General features: G+C 43.6%; 1 protein-coding gene across 1 annotated transcript in view; it reads left to right on the forward strand.

The window, feature by feature from the left end:
* The window catches only part of RARG (retinoic acid receptor gamma), a 315309-nt gene that overhangs the window by 115485 nt on the left and 182790 nt on the right, over positions 1–17034 (forward strand). Inside the window, exon 2 of the mRNA XM_075337219.1 lies at positions 4275–4626. Coding sequence (XP_075193334.1) covers positions 4434–4626 — 193 coding nt within the window. The 5' untranslated portion in view covers positions 4275–4433. The remainder of the gene's footprint in view (positions 1–4274; positions 4627–17034) is intronic.

Here is a 17034-nt window from a genome sequence, read left to right on the forward strand (position 1 = left end):
ACGGCAACGATCACCAAATGTCGCACGTATGTTGGGGGCGGGTGCTATCGTGCTCAACATCGCTAGCTATCACTAGTGATGTCGCAGCGTGTAATGCTCCCTTTAGTAACTATCCTGGGCAACGCCGGGTACTACAGCTAGTAATATATAAATATAATATGTCCATAATCAAGAAACTAAAGATGCCATATTATTTGTAATTCACGGTATATTCAGGAAAAAAACAATAAATGGTGGAATAACGTTTCCCCCCCCATCTTTGCGATAATCAATTATAGAATACTGTTTATATACAGTACCTTAAAAATAGTCATATTTAAAAATGTATTTTGTTTGGGGGGAAACAAAAAAACCCAAGCCCTCAGATTTCAATATTAATGGAAAAATAAAAACAAAACAATGTAATGGCCCTTGGAGTGCAATAATAAAAAAAATAATGAAAAAGTAAAAAAAACAGGTTGATCATTAAGACCCTAAAATGGCTGCTCACTAAAGGGTTAAATAGCCATATGTGACAAATAAAGAACACATCTTTGAGCCGCTAACACTACACGCTATTATATTACACACCATGGACAAAAATGTGCACAAGAACGGAGGGTTTTAGAGTTTAACCGAAACTTAAAAATACAATATCATTTGCTATTTGCTCTCTAGATGACCCCTTTAACTAACATGGATACTTTATTAAAGCTCAGCTGGAATCAGGATCGTTGTGACAAACAGCAACATGTGCCATAGATTAGAGTAGTGTACATTTGCTTAATAAGAAACAATTACAGGCGGCTGCACACATTGGGACTTTATGTACTTTCCTTCGGATACAAAGTAACCACTAAAGTCAGTTCATTTACTAGTAAAACTTAAAGGAACAAAAGTTTTTGTGTGACTAAACGTTACCCGCCATTACTATTCTGTGGGGAACTTTCCAGGTGAGAATCGCCAGCCAAAAGTGTGCCTTCATGTGCATTGTCACCGAACAATGGGTACTTATCCACAGAAGTGCCTCTCTGCTGTATGGCGCCCTCTTCTGGTCACATTATATGGAACTTTGGATGTAAAGGAAGGTTTTTGCCAAGTTCACTAAGCGTTCCTATACATGAGTCTGAGCAAACGGGATTTGAGGCGCCACTTCTAATTTTTACATATTTAGGGATTCCACATTTTTTCTTATCTCTGCCCTTCTCTGCCAGGACGAACTTGTCCATTTTTTCAACTTGACTTAAAGGGGTATTCCCTTCTCCAAGATAATATCCCAATATGTAGAAGGTATAATGATAATAATGATAATAATAATAATAATAATATTAGCAAATATCTCCAATTAGAAATGTAGTATAGTTCTCCTGATTCACTATGTCACTTACCTCATGTTCAGGGCATTGCAGGACCTTACGGCCGCTTTACACGTTACAACATATCTAACGGTGTGTAGGCGGGGTCACGTCGTAAGTGACGCATATCCGGCATCGTTAGTTACATTGTGGGTCATATCAATGAAAAAACAGTGCAAAGAGTTGACATGCTCATTCTTTGAAATCTGCAGCAAAAACTCAGGTATTTGACAAACAGTCAGGAAAAAAAATCTGCAGGTGTGTGCGTGTGTGTATGAGATTTCAGAAATCTCATAGACATTGCTGGGACTTTAAAAAGCAGCGTTTTATTAGCATGGATTGGCATAAAATCAAAGCAAATCTGCAGCTAAAGAACGCAGCAGAAACTTACCAAAAAAGCTCTGTGTGAACATACCCTTCAAGGGAATCTGTCACCAGGTTTTTCCGCCTAATCTGAGAGCAGCATAATGTAGAGAAAAAGATCCTGATTACAGCGATGGGTCACTTACTGGGCTGGTTAGTGTAGTTTTGATAATATCACTGTTTTATCAGCAGGAGATTATCACTAGAGGAATATTAAACTTGCTGCCATGTAGTCCTCCATATTCATGAGCTTTACATAACCCCTCCACCACCAATGATTGATAGCTTTCTGCCTATGTACAGCGTACACAGAAAGCTACCAGTAAGTGGTGTTGGTGGGGGTTATACAGCATTTAGAGAATTGGTAGATCTGCAGCAGAAATTAGCCGTTTTTTCTAATCCATTTATATGTTAATTAATAATATACTGGTCTTTTATCATATGAATGTCTATACGTTACCTGTAGTACATAAAGGTGGGAGATGGCAGACAGGAAACAGAGTTCATACACTATAATGACAATATTTTATGCATGCTTAAAGGGGTTGACCACTATTAGGAAAACCCCTTCTGATTCCACTTGTTTCCCCAGTTAAAATAAAAGACCCTGTACTCACCTCCCTTTCTGGCGCTATATTCCACTGCTGTCGATAACTGCAGTTTGAGGTTCACGTAAATTTGTGACGTAACGCGTGCCCCGAGTCCAGTAACCGCCGGCTTCTCTCTCCCCGCCTTCAGACCAAACGAGCAATCAACAGGAAGTGAGTGGCAGCCGCAGCGTCACGTCCTATTAATTAACTCATTTGGTCCGAAAGTAGGGAGAGAGAAGTGGGGCTCATGTGATGTTGTAAAAAACAAAAAGAAATAACTTAACTAGGGAGTATTAACAACAAAAAAAAAAACATAAAAAACCCCTAAAATTGTATTTATTAGATTCATTAAAATCAGGTATCCAAAAACACAAAACAGACAACAAATTAGGGTAAAGTGCTCCAGTATTTTGGGTAGGGATTGGACCATACGCCCTCTAAATCCTGCTTTACACGTTACAATTAAGCATACGATATATCGATATATCGTATGCGATCGTACCCGCCCCCATCGTATGTGCGGCACATTCAATTTGTTGAACGTGTTGCACAAACGATTAATTGCCGTCACACGTACTTAACTTCCATACGACCTCGCTGTGGGCGGCGAACATCCACTTCCTGGAGTGGGAGGGACGTTTGGCGTCACATCGACGTGACGCGGCTGCCGGCCAATAGAAGTGGAGGGGCGGCGATGAGCGGGACGTAAACATCCCGACCACCAATGCGGAAGGAAGGAGGTGGGCGGGATGTTTACGTCCCGCTCATCTCCGCCCCTCCGCTTCTATTGGCCGGCGGCTGTTTGACGTCGCTGTGACGCTGAACGTCCCTCCCCCTTTAGGAAGAGGCTGTTCGCCGCCCACAGCGAGGTCGCTCAGCAGGTAAGTACGTGTAACGAGGGTTTCACGACTTTGTGCGACACGGGCAGCGATTTGCCCGTGACGCACAAACGAGGGGGGTGGGTACGATCGATCGTGAAAACGCACAATCGGTCGTCTCGTGTAAAGCAGGCATTAGAGCCTACTAATATTGACAATTTATGTCATTTTTGCATGATAATACATCTTTGAATAGATGCTCTATGTGACAATTTATCACTGAGTGGCAATTTAGTCCCCTTGAATATTATCGCTATAGGGGATTGTTTGTGTCTGTTATTGGAGATATAATTGTTCCTCTCCTATAGACTAATAGGGGTTTGCTGATTGTTATTTGCTGCCCCTTTGGTTTTTTGGTGCTTGATCCACCTTTCTGAATCAATATTTGATGTGATGTGTGGTGTGTAATAAGAGATATCCCCAGCACTCCCAGTATTCCCAGATTAGCTGCACGTGTAGACTAGTGCAGTAGAAGAAGGGCGAGCCGTCGTTGAGTGGGGGCGCAATTTCGTGAACTTAGGGTGCCAACCTCCGCGGACAGGTAGGGAAAGTGAGAGGGCGATTGGTCCAATCCCTACCCAAAATACTGGAGCACTTTACCCTAATTTTTTTGTCTGTTTTGTGTTTTTGGATAGCTATTTTAATGAATTTAATAAATACAATTTTAGGGGTTTTTTGATGTTTTTTTTGCTCGCGTGATGTCACAATGTAATGCAAGACTCGAACCGCGGTTGCTGAAAGCGCTGGAACGACACCAGAACGGGAGGTGAGTACAGGGTATTTTATGTTAAATGTGGGAAACAAGTGGAATCAGAAGGGGTTGTTCTAGTAGTGGACAAACCCTTTAAATTACTGAAGGAAGTACAATAGTGCAAAACGAACATGTCCGGGGTGTTATGAATTGTACTTTTGCTTTGGGTGATGATTCACGAGCGGTCACAGCTCAGTAGCTGATTTTGTTTTATGACTTAATAAGTAGGTGTAAAAACCTTTACTAGTTCATGATGGCTGTACAGTATGTGACTGCAGAATGGCTATAGTGAACAGAAGCTAATGCAAATCTTCAAGACATGGATACAAAATAACACTGACTTATTGATTTATTTTAGGAAGAAATGTGAAAGTTTACAATGCAAGTTTTGGATCCTAAATCACCACACACGAATGTCCAGGATGGATTTACTGCAGAATAACTAGAGGACCTGGTTGTTTAGAGCGGATCTTCTGGGAGTGATACTTTGTAAAGCTACTGAGATTACAATACAGTCATGGCAAACAGTAGCAAAGAGCGTCTCTGCGGATCTGGAGCTCCACTTGGTCACGTCAATGGCTTTCCTCCTTCTGTTTACCCTTTTGCCTTTAGTGGGGGGATGCGGAGCTCCCCACCTTTTGAAATGCTCGCCAATGGGAACTTCTTTCGGAATTTCCCCACTGACCTGCCCAAAGAAATGGCTTCTCTGTGTGAGTATGACGTTTTATGAAATGTTACAAATATTATTAAGTGCTGGAAACATTAAGACTGTAAAGCAGAGATATGGCACAAAGAGACATGTAAACGCTTAGGAGATATATTAGGATATAGTTACCCAGAGAGGTTTTCTAATGAGGATTTTGAAGCAGTTTCTGCTCTTAAATCAATGTTAAAAATGATAAATACTTGACATGCTTTTGGATAGGCTTTCTATTCACTTCTATCCTCCAGAAAACAAATTCTTCTATAGTGTATATGGGGCTGTTTTGTTAATCGCATGACTTTTTCAGAATGGAAAGAAAAAGTTTCACATTTGATTACTGAATCAACTGACTCAGAAAACAATGCAAAAAAACCCTTGTATTTTGAAGCATTTTTAGACATGGATATATCATCCAGAAAAATCTTTGTAAAACAAACTCCATGTAAACAAACCCCCATATCTAAGGGGAAGTGATCAAAGGGACCATATTTATTGTTAAACCTTTTACTAACAGCTATAGGTGATGATCCAGAACTGATCTCCAATACCTATGGTGTGCAAGTGGAGCAAATTCAAGGCACTGCCTGGCTACTCAACCAATGCCTGGCTACCCAACCAATGCCTGGCTACTCAACCACTGCCTAGCTATACAACCACTGCCTAGCTACCCAACCAATGCCTGGCTACCCAACCAATGCCTGGCTACTCAACCACTGCCTAGCTATCCAACCACTGCCAAACTACCCAACCAATGCCTGGCTACCCAACCAATGCCTGGCTACTCAACCACTGCCTAACTATCAAACCACTGCCTAGCTACCCAACCAATGCCTGGCTACCCAACCAATGCCTGGCTACTCCACCACTGCCTAGCTAGCCAACCAATGCCTGACTACCCAACCAATGCCTGGCTACCCATCCACTGCCTGGCTACCCAACCACTGCCTAGCTATCCAACCATTACCTGGCTTTCCAACCAGTGCTCGACTACTCAACCATTGCCTGGCTACCCACCACTGCCTGGCTACCCAACCACTGCCTAGCTATCCCACCATTACCTGGCTTTCCAACCAATGCTTGGCTACCCAACCATTGCCTGGCTTTACAACCAATGACTGGCTACTCATCCACTACCTGGCTACCCAACCACTGCCTGGCTACCCTGCTATTGTCTAGCTACCCACCCATTGCCTGGCTACCCAACCACTGCCTGGTTTTCCAACCAATGCCTGGCTATCCAACCACTGCCTGGCTACCCAACCACTGCCAGCTACCCAACCATTGCCTGGCTTTCCAACCAATGCCGAGCTACCCAATCTCTGCCTGTCTATCCAACCATTGCCTGTATTTCCAACCAATACTTGGCTACCCAACCATTGCCTGGCTTTACAACCAATGACTGGCTACTCAATCACTGCCTGGCTACCCAACCACTGCCTGGCTACCCAACCACTGCCTGGCTACCAAACCACTGCCTGGCAACCCAACCACACTTTACTTGGAGTATGTTCACACACGGTCTATATTTCTGGCCTTCAAAATATCTGCAGTGTATTCCAATACTAGCAACATGAATCAAATGTTACTCAATTTATATGGTAGATTATGACTGATTTCACTCATTTCAAAGCTAATGTTAAAATCAATGATTATTCCACAACATCTATAAGAAATCCGCATATAACAGATTTTGCTGTGGATTGTCAGATTTTTTTTAAGGGAATTCTTACTACCTATGTGGCACCTTTAATCTAGTATACGCCATGTGATAAGCTCCAACTTGTTCTCTTTAAAATGAGTCAGGGCTCATGCACATGGAAAAGTGATGCAGACGGATCAACAACACATATACGGTAGTTGGTCCGACGATAAGTTGCCAGCCACTTACAGCAGATACCTCTGTTACTGCAATGCCTAAAAATCCCTCGTTGTTAAAATCTGATGCATGTCTGGGTTCAGTGAGATTCTGTGTGCCGTACAGAATCAAAACTCTGCCATGTGCGTGAACCCCTTAGTTGATGTGTGTTATATGAAGTATAGGCACTAGCTAAATATGTGATTTAGAATTAATATTCACCCTTGAAATTACTAGAAGAGACACTCACTTGCCAAAAAATAAAATGATTATTTCTATTTGCCAGGATGAGAATTATATCCTCCTGCAGAATATTTTGGTAACAGCTGACGGCATGGGAGGAAAATGAGGGGTGTGTTTTATAATCCAAATGTAGCTTACAAGGTGATGGAGAGGAGTAGCAAGAAAGAAGCAGGGGCAATGATGCGGGTGCCTGTTGCTGGTGGCTGCGGGCGTCTGTGCTGCGGGCGTCTGTGCTGCGGGCTGTGGGTACTGTGCTGCGGGCTGTGGGTACTGTGCTGCAGGCTGTGGGTACTGTGCTGCGGGCTGTGGGTACTGTGCTGCGGGCTGTGGGTACTGTGCTGCGGGCTTTGGGTACTGTGCTGCAGGTTGTGGGTACTGTGCTGTGGGCTTTGGGCGCCTGTGCTGTGGGCAGTGAGGCAGGGGCCATCCTGAACATGGCAGTACGGGCTTCAAATAATGGTGCCCGGTGTCGAAACGTACGCAAATGGAGCTCTTGGCTCAGGATCTCATCTGTGCATTCGCCGCCTGTGGTCCATTGATCTCCCAGCAGTGGACTTATGGAAAATGGCACCCGGAGGTGGTTCGTGTGCAGATGAGAACTCGGCTTGTCATTGAGCGGATATCTCAATCTGCATACGTTCTGACTCCAGGCACCATTTCTTTGAAGCCCGCACTGCCGACAGTTTCCTGATGTTGCCTACCTCACAGCGCCTGCAGTAAGCATCTGAGACACCCGTTGCACCGCTCGCAGCATCGCCCTGCTCCACCACCGCCCCTGCCTCCTGTGACCCTGCTCCACCACCGCCCCTGCCTCCTGTGACCCTGCTCCACCGCCACTGGCGACCTCCCCCCCTTCCCTGGTAAGACACCACTGGATTGTAAGACGGACCCCATTTTTTTAACCTTTTTTCTCTCTAAATTTGAGGTGCGTCTTATAATCCGACGCGTCTTATAAACCGAAAAATACGGTAACTATTTCCTTAGATCACCTGGGAAGTTGGTATACTATTATAATTACTATTGTCTTGGTGCGTCCTAAAGTCACATGCATATTACAGCCTGAAAAATGTAGAATATTAAGCAGTGGAGCAGAAGTATGTCTGGTGTCATGGAGGCAGATTGAGGTCAAACACATATGAATGGAAACACCAAAGGGATGTGCAGTTTACTTCATATTAGTAACTTTTTTGCCCTTAGATAACATGAATGTGAGTGACAGTAGCTGTGAAAGGTAACGAGTGACAGCTCTCCCCTCCGGCCATGTACTACAGAATGTCAGTGTCAGCGCCTGCATTAAGGCAAAGGCAGATCCTGTCAGAGGGAGGCGATGCCAACGTCTGCATGTTTTACACAAGAGATATTGTATTGCTCCCTGGAGTCAGCCGCACCCATGGGTGCAGTGGCTCATTCTTATGAACCTCAACATGCAATTATCTTTGTAATAAGAATAATAATAATAATCAGGATACATACTCCTGGGCACTCCTGAGGGAGGAGCCAAATGTTCCTGTCTTTTTTGTATGCAGATGTTTTTAGGTTGCCAATTTCCTGAGTAACTTTATTTCTATCAGTTTCTCATAGACTCTTAAAAATAATGACCAAAAATGAAGTGTTCGGTCACTGTCCCATGCTTTTCTTCCTATGTCAGTCATTTATATGTGGAATCTTTGACCTTGCTCCAGGAAGTAGCTAAACTACGGAAGCCATTAACAACTAAGGAGCTTTCATATAGTCACAGAGTCAGCGAGGCTACATAGAAGTCTAAAGTTTAAAGGTTCCGATGCCTTTTAGGTGGTTGTTCGGCTGACAGCTCTGTCCCCTTTACTCCACCATACACCGCATCACTCGGTTCGTCAAAGTGTTTATGCATTTTGTATGAGAGAGCTGATGTCAGACATAGTTACATAGGTTGAAAAAAGACCTGGGTCCATTTAGTTCTTTCCTCCACCAATTATACATTTTGCCACTACGTCATTCATAACCGACAATGTACTGAGGAAATCATCCGGCCCTTTTTAAAAGCTGTTATAGTATCTGCCATTACTACCTCTTGTGGTAGGGCATTCCACAGTCTGACTGCTCTAACTGTAAAGAACCCTTTCCTATTTAGCTGCCGAAATCGCTTTTCTTCCACTCGCAGTGAGTGCCCCCTGGTCCTTAGTATTGTCATTAGAAGGAATAAGTCATGAGCCAGTCCTTTATATTGACCACACATGTATTTATACATATAAATGAGATCTCCTCTGGGATTTTATTTTTTTTTTCTAATCTAAACAAATCCAACTTTTCCAACCTGTCATCATATGGAAGGCCTTCCGTTCCTTGTAGTAGTCTAGTTACCTGGCTTTGAACTGACCCTAACTTTTGAATGTCCTTTTTAAAATGGGGTCTTAAAGGGATATTTCCATCTCCGAGATCCTATCCCAATTTGTAGTAGATGTAATAACAATAATATTAGCAAATACCTCCAATTAGAAATGTAGTATAGTTCTCCTGATTCACTGTCACTTACCTTATGTGTAGGGCATTGCAGGACCTTAGGTATCCATGGTTATGACCTCGAATATAGTGACAGTTAGTTAGTTGCTCGTGTTCAGAAGTTATGACCACTAGCAACAAACTGTCACTATATGCGAGGTCATAACCATGGATACCAAAGGTCCTGCAATGCCCTACACATAAGGTAAGTGACAGTGAATCAGGAGAACTATACTACATTTCTAATTTGAGTTAGTTGCTAATATTATTATTATTATTGTTACACCTACTACATATTGGGATAGGATCTTGGAGATGGAATTCCCCCTTTAGGCCGTTATAACGTGTGGATTACAGACCCATATCCAGCACCCTATTGTCGCAAATATTGTTCTAGGTTTGTATTGATCTAAGGCAACAAGTAAAATATTCAGAATGTGATGCTCTAAGATACATAGATATTTGGCAGTGAATTTCACAGAAGGGGTATGGCCAATGGAACATGATACAGTAAATTTTGCCCCAGGCTGCGTTCACACACAAAGGCCGAACTGAGGCCTTCTTCTTATAAATTCACAGGGAAACATCTGTTTCACTTGCAAAATCACATGGTCATTAGTAACGGTTCTTATTTTTTTTCTTTTTTTCCTCCAAAATTTAGTAATTCTGTGAGGAGTAGAGATAAAATACTGTGTAGGTTGGCCAGTCGCAGCCCGGTTGGTGATTGAGAACGTAGGCTAAACGCCACTTTACACACTACGATTTATCTTACAATATGTCGTCGGGGTCACGATTTTTGTGACGCACATCCGGCATCGTTAGCGACGTCGTTGCGTGTGACACCTACGTGCGACTCCGAACGATCGCAAATAGGGTGAAAATCGCTGATCGTTGACACGTCGTTCAGTTTCAAAATATTGTTCGTCATTTGGAACGCAGCAGACATATTGGTACATTTGACACCCTGCTAACGACGAACAACATCCACACGACCGCCTTGGTCCAACAGTATATCGCTGAACGATGTTGCGTTGTTTGTGAGATGTCTATGTGTGACCGCTACTAAACGACCTATGTGCGATCTCGGCAAATCGTAACAAAGATCTGGGCGTGTCATGTCGCTAGCGATATCGTTGTGTGTAAAGCAGCCTTAAGACCGGCTATACACATCCATCAAACATGGACCATTCTGCCATCAGAAGCCCGGCATGACCTCCAGATCCCCTCCTCATATGAGCTACCTGCTTCACCGGCATATGTGAACATCAGATTGGGAGACCCAGCGGTCTTGGCTCATGGATGTGTGAAGCTGGCTAACACTTTTGTCTTTGTAGGAGATAAGTGGCATCACAGATGCTTGGCTGAGACTTAAAAGGAATCTCTCACCAGGTTTTTGCTCCCCCATCTGAGAGCAGCATAATGTAGAGACAGAGACCCTGACTCCAGCGATGTGTCACTTACTCAGCGGGTTTGCTGTCATTTAGTTAAAATCAATGTTTTCTCTGCTGCAGGCCTAGCAGTTATACAGAGCTCCTGAATATACTGGACTACCTGGCAGCACGCCAAGTAGTCCTAAAATGATAATCTGCTCCTGATTAATCAGTGATTTAATCAAAACTACACTAAGCAACCCAAGTGACACATTATTGGAACCAGGATCTCTGCCCCTACGTTATGCTGCTCACAGATTAGGTGGCAAAAACCTGGTTTGCGATTCCCTTTAATTCCTTTGTACCAATGAAATATCTTGTATGTACAAGCTAAATGTGCATGTTATTAGCTGATAACTTGCGATATTTTGTACTTCATCTCTTAGCAGGGTAATGTAGAGGCACAGATCCTGATTCTAGAGCTTCTCACTTTCTGGACTACTTGCTGTAGTTTGATAAAACCATATTTTAGGCCAGCTTACCAGTTTAAATAGATACCATGATGTATAGACCGGCTGTGGGTCTCCTGTCTGAACTTGTCAGTTTTATAGGAAGTTATGAGGCTGTCAAGGTCAGGTTAGGAGACCCACAACCAATCTGTGCATCACAGACCACAAAACAGATATGTGATAAAGTCTTTATCAGCAGGAAATTATCAGTAGAGGACTAGCAAACCTGCTGCCACGTAGTCCTCCATATTCATGAGATCTTTATAACGTTCTCTGATTGGCAGCTTTCTGCCTATGCACAGTGTACCCAGAAAGCTGCCAATCAGTGATGTGGGCAGGATTATACAGGGCTCAGCGTTCAGAGCACTGGTTGATCTGCAGCAGATATAACTGTAATTTTATTAAAACTGCAGCAAATAGCATAGTAAAGTGATACATCGGTGGAATCAGCCCCTTCATCATACTGCTTATACTGCTTACAAATTGTGATATGGAAACTTGCTGTCAGATTTGCTTCAAAAAGTTCTGTATAATAAAAAGAAATGTCCTGCTGTTTGCTCCAGGAACAGCGCCACTCTTGTGTATAGGTTGTTCCTTGTATTGCAGTTCAACCCTATTCATGTTAATGGGACAGAGATACATCATCAGACACTGCTGATACTACAATGGCACTGTTTTAGGTAAAAACGGAGGTGCAAAGAGGATAACAATTTACATGTGGATTTTGCTGTGATTTTCCCTTGCATATGCTCTTACCATTAACCTGAAGCCTTAAAGGGAGAGTCTTGTCATCTTAAATTTAACAACAAGCAACTATTGAGCATTGCCTAAATTACCAGTCGCTTTTGCAAATAGCAGTAGTGGTCCCATATACGCATTGTTTACTTATCTCTCCAAAAGAGCTTGTAAGCACTGCTCTGAAAGTGGCTGTATCCCTGGAGAACACTGTTGGTGTCCGATCTTCAGACGCCTCCGATGCCGCAAAGGCAAAACTGCCCCAAGCAGCGTCAGAGAGCACAGAGTTTGAGCCAGTGGCAGAAAAAAGCTGAACTGTCAATTAATCAGCAAGCAGGAAGCTAAGACAAGGGAATCTGTCAGGTGATTTTGTAGTACAATACTAATGTTACCTGAAATAAGGCTTAAGGAGACTTTTCAGAATTAGTAACTTTTATTGCTCTCCCTCTTCCTGTTATCTTGTTGTAAGCTCCATAGAATTCAGTGTGATGCAGTAAATTGTCAAGCATATGTAAATACAGACTTCATATTCACTGCTCCCTCCTCGCATCTCTCACTGCTGGCATCAATGATAGTAAATCTGAATTGAATTTGCACTGCTGCCCCCAGATACTCCCTCCCACCTCTCACTGCTGGCATCAATGATAGTAAATCTAAAACTGAATTTGCACTGCTGCCCCCAGATACTCCCTCCCACCTCTTACTGCTGGCATCAATGATAGTAAATCTAAAACTGAATTTGCACTGCTGCCCCCAGATACTCCCTCCCACCTCTTACTGCTGGCATCAATGATAGTAAATCTAAAACTGAATTTGCACTGCTGCCCCCAGATACTTCTTCCCTCCTCTCAACAGTGATGCTGAATACACTGGGAGATGGGCGGGGGAGCAGTGAATATGTAAATTGTATTTACATACATTTGACTAGCATGGATAGACACTGAATTCTGCAGACCTTACAACAAGATAACAAGATAAGGTAGAGCTATAAAACTTACTGATCCTTGGTAAGGATCGATGCTGGTCGATGCTGGTCCATGCTGAATAGCCTGGGCCATTTTTGGCTCATTGGAGTCCTGCTGGGCAGGATGGATCTATATGTTTGACACCTAGCTAACGATTTTGTTAACGACCTAGATGAGTGGGGTGTAGTTGCGTTCCCGTTGTGTGACAAGGTCCCGACGATTTACAAGATCGTTATACGGGTCGCATGCTCGTTCCTAAAGTCGGTGTGTGTGACACCTCACATACGATTTCACCAACGACTCAGCAAGGATCCGGAAACTGTGACGTAGTAGCGATCTCATTCACGATCTCGTTATGTGTGACTGGACCTTTAAAGGTCTCCTTCATCCCTATTTAAAGATACCATTAGTATTATACTACAAAATCACCTGACAGATTCCCTTTAAGTATAATCACTGTAAAGCTCTTATGAATAAATAGTGCTCTGCCCGTGAGAGAACTACACTATGGAGTTGCCCTTTAAGTAATTTGGGCAGGTCAGTAAAGGTGAACAAACACTTCTTCAAGGAAGTTTGAGAAATGAATGAAACTGTGTACACACCAAATATTTTATTGGTAATGAGTCAGTGCTTAATGTCTTGTATGCATGGCAGACAGCAGGAGACACTTTCAGTTTTAATAATGAGTATACTGTAGACATGTCACACGATTATTGCCTTTTTCTTACCTCGGGGTCCCCATTACTTTAGTGACAAAAATAGCAGCTCCGCCATGTGTGGTTTTAATCAGTTTCTCTGTACGATTATTTATTTCCTTCTCATTATTTCCATATGTTCTTCCATTTTTCTTGGGAATCATATTTGCATAAAGAAATGGCTCGCAGAAGAAAAGACTGCATTTAAAGGGACATTCTGCTGAAATGTGTTTCCGTCCACAGCTGGTTGATGTTTGATCAGACTCTTTTCTTTTTTGCTGGACAGAACATGATTACTCAATTATAAGCTGCATACTGATTTTTGATGCTGATGACTGCATTTTTCGGCAATTAACCACTTCCATGTGCCAATTCTATACTATGTTTGGACATTGCGAATATTAAGAAAAGCTTCAGTCGTTGTGCCATATATCACAGTCATGAATCCTTACATGACATCAGTAATCATTAGGGTTAAATGGTAATTATCTAGGTTAGGACCAGATCACAAAATTTTTCTCCACTTTTCTTAGGAACAGAAAATTAGAACTTGTGAATTAAATAATGCTCTAAAACTGAACCGGCTGTCAGTGAGTGGTGACTGGAGCCGCACCAGCCCAAAGCCATGACTGAAAGCCAGAGGCTGCCAGGAGGAATGAAGGTAATTTCCTCCTGGTAGCCAGGTTCTCAATGAAGGTGTCAGGCAGCTTCAGAGCACTATTAACCTGCACATTAACCCCATGCCTGCAGTTTAATAGCGTTTTCTTCCATGACAGGTTCTCTTTAAAGCACACCAATCACTAGGATTTTTCTATATAAACCTAAAGTCAGTGCTATACTGGCACTATCAGGCTGATTCTATACATGCCTTTAGTTGTCAGCTAGGATGTATAGGTTTTGAAACACAAGCAAGTAAAGTTTGTAAAATGAGCAGCTTTCTGAATGACAGCATCTGCCGATCAGCTGATAACTGGAGTAGGTATTCATAGAAATTCCTGCCCTCCTGCCTGTCCGTCCTCCCCCTGTTATTTATGCTAATTGTATTATAGAATTGTTTTACTAAGTGACTAGAAGGACCTGTGCCGATGTCATACCCATGTGACCAGAAGGGGCGGGGCCTCAGCCAATAGAAAAATAATGTTGCTTCCTGGTATCAGCTATGTTGGCTGAGGCCTCACTCTTCTGGTCACATGGTCATGATATCAGCACAGGTCTTTCAAGTCACTTAGTAAAACGATTCTATAATAGAATTAACATAAATAACAGGGAGGATAGACAGGCAGGGGGCAGGAATAACTGAATATCCATCCCAGCAATCAGCTGATTGGCAGATGCTATCATTCAAAAAGCTGCTCATTTTACAAACTTTACTTGTTTGTGTTTCAAAAGCTATACATCCTAGCTGACAACTAAAGGTATGTATAGAATCAGCCTGATAGTGCCAGTATAGCACTGGCTTTAGGTTATATAGGAAAATCCCGGTGATTGGTGCGCTTTAAGCTGCAATGTGTGTGCAGATTACCCTGCCCCTGTCTTGCCGTGTCCACGGGTATCTACTTTAGATGTTAATGTTTGCTAATTCTTATTAAATACTTCTTTGACACATTGGGTGTTGTGATACTGTTTTTATTGCATTCTTTTGTGATTTATTATATTATTTTGTGCACCTGTGGATCCCATTGTGCTATATATACTATATATGAATAGGACTGAGCTTGGAACTTTTTTTAAGCCAAATATTTTGTATTGTCTTGTGGATTTTGTCTGTCTGCATATTATTGATGTATGTATAATAAATATGAATTATTGTACATATATCACTAAATGATGATGAGTGACGAGAACTCGTTAAGAACAGTTGGATGGTCAGATGTGTGCAACTCTAGTATCTAAGAGTAATGGAAGTCAAGGGGGACTCAAGCATTTTTCAGGGAAATCTTCCATTATACTCAGGTGCTCAAGTCACGCCCGTCTGAGCATCTAAGTGCTCTTAACGTGTTCTGGAAAAATGCTGGAGTCCCCTATTGTCATCCATTATACTAGGCACACAAGTCGCGCCAATCCGAGCATCCAGCTGCTCGTTACGAGTACCGAGCACCCGAGCATGGTAGCGCGCACTCTTCGCTAATAAAGAACATATTTACCTATTTTTAATACTGTGGGTAATTTGACTTTGGCTGATTTGGAGATTATGATTCTAACACAAAACTGACCCTAGCCTACATCATCCAGATGTCACACTGATACATTGTAGTAAACTACAAAAGAGATCTGAACAGCTGCTGTGTCTATATAAACCGGATACAATTGTGTATATGAACAGGTTTTCAGCCTTTAAATGTACACGAGAATGTTATTATTTGTTGAAAGCAAGCAAACATCTGGAGAATGGTGAGGAATTATAACATAAAGGGGCCAATTATTGCTATGCACCTTCTCTGGAGTATCAAATGGCTCTATGGCTATGTTAATGTGCCGCCCCCGTGCCAGCAGCTGCCGCTGCTCGGATCCGGACCCGCTGTGTGTGTCTGTGGCTCGAGGGGATCCTCCGGACCCGGGGGTCACGCGGACACGCCGAATAAAAGGGGGGACGTGGATGTACGGGCTGGGCTGTATTAAGTTCGTGACGCCACCCACGGTGTGTGGTGAAGTGGGACACCACCGCTGCTGTTGTGGGGCACCCAGGGAAGATGTAGCGGCAGCTGGATGTTAACCCTTCCGTGGGTAGGGATGGTTGCCCCGGGACCCAGTGTCTCTGTGCAGGGTATAGCAATGGCAAGGGCCAGTGCGCCCGGACATGCGAGGGGATAGTTGGTTACTCACAGTAAATTAATCACACAAGTCTTTTGGTAAACCAAGGTGCTGGTGGCCGGCCGCCGCGGCCGGTTGCATTAAGGTCCCCCACCCGGGCTGGTGGCCGCTGTCCTTTTTCCTCTGCACTAGTTCTGTGTGATGTGGACTGCCTGGTCTGGAACTCAGGAGTCCGCTCCCGGCTGGTTGTGGGCCTAAGGAGCCGTGCCCCCAGACGCTGGCCCGTGGGATCTATGGGCCCTGGCGGTGGCCTTATCCCTATCGGTGGGCTGTTGTCTTCTTTAGGGTCTTTGGGTGGGACAGGACCTATAATCCTGCCCTCAATCAGTTAATTAGCTAGGCCACTGGTTTCGGTCCTGGCTTCAGGGTCCGAGTACCCCCTCGGTGCTACGGTTTACGGGTCAGTTCTCCGTGTCGATACCGGCGGGCTACAACCCTGTCCCGGTCCACCTCAGATCTGCCGAGCCGTCTTCCCATCTCCTGCTGACAGAGACCACCGTCTGCCACCTAGCCAAAGGCACCGTTCAACTTGAGCTTCTCCTCCTGCTGGGACTACACCTAGTCCCAGCTTCCACTCCTCTCAACTTGAACTCCAAACTTGTTTTGTAGTGTTTCCCGCCCCGGGCTGTCTAGACCCCTAGGTGGGCGTTCCCAACTGCCTGGTCCAGCCCACTGGTGTGTATCTTTCCCTAAGGGGGGTGACTAGGGTTTCAGGTCGGCTCTGTGTTACCTGAGTGAGGGATGTTGTTATGCG

The sequence above is a fragment of the Anomaloglossus baeobatrachus genome, chromosome 2 (genome assembly GCF_048569485.1).
Source record: "Anomaloglossus baeobatrachus isolate aAnoBae1 chromosome 2, aAnoBae1.hap1, whole genome shotgun sequence".
NCBI lineage: Eukaryota > Metazoa > Chordata > Amphibia > Anura > Aromobatidae > Anomaloglossus > Anomaloglossus baeobatrachus.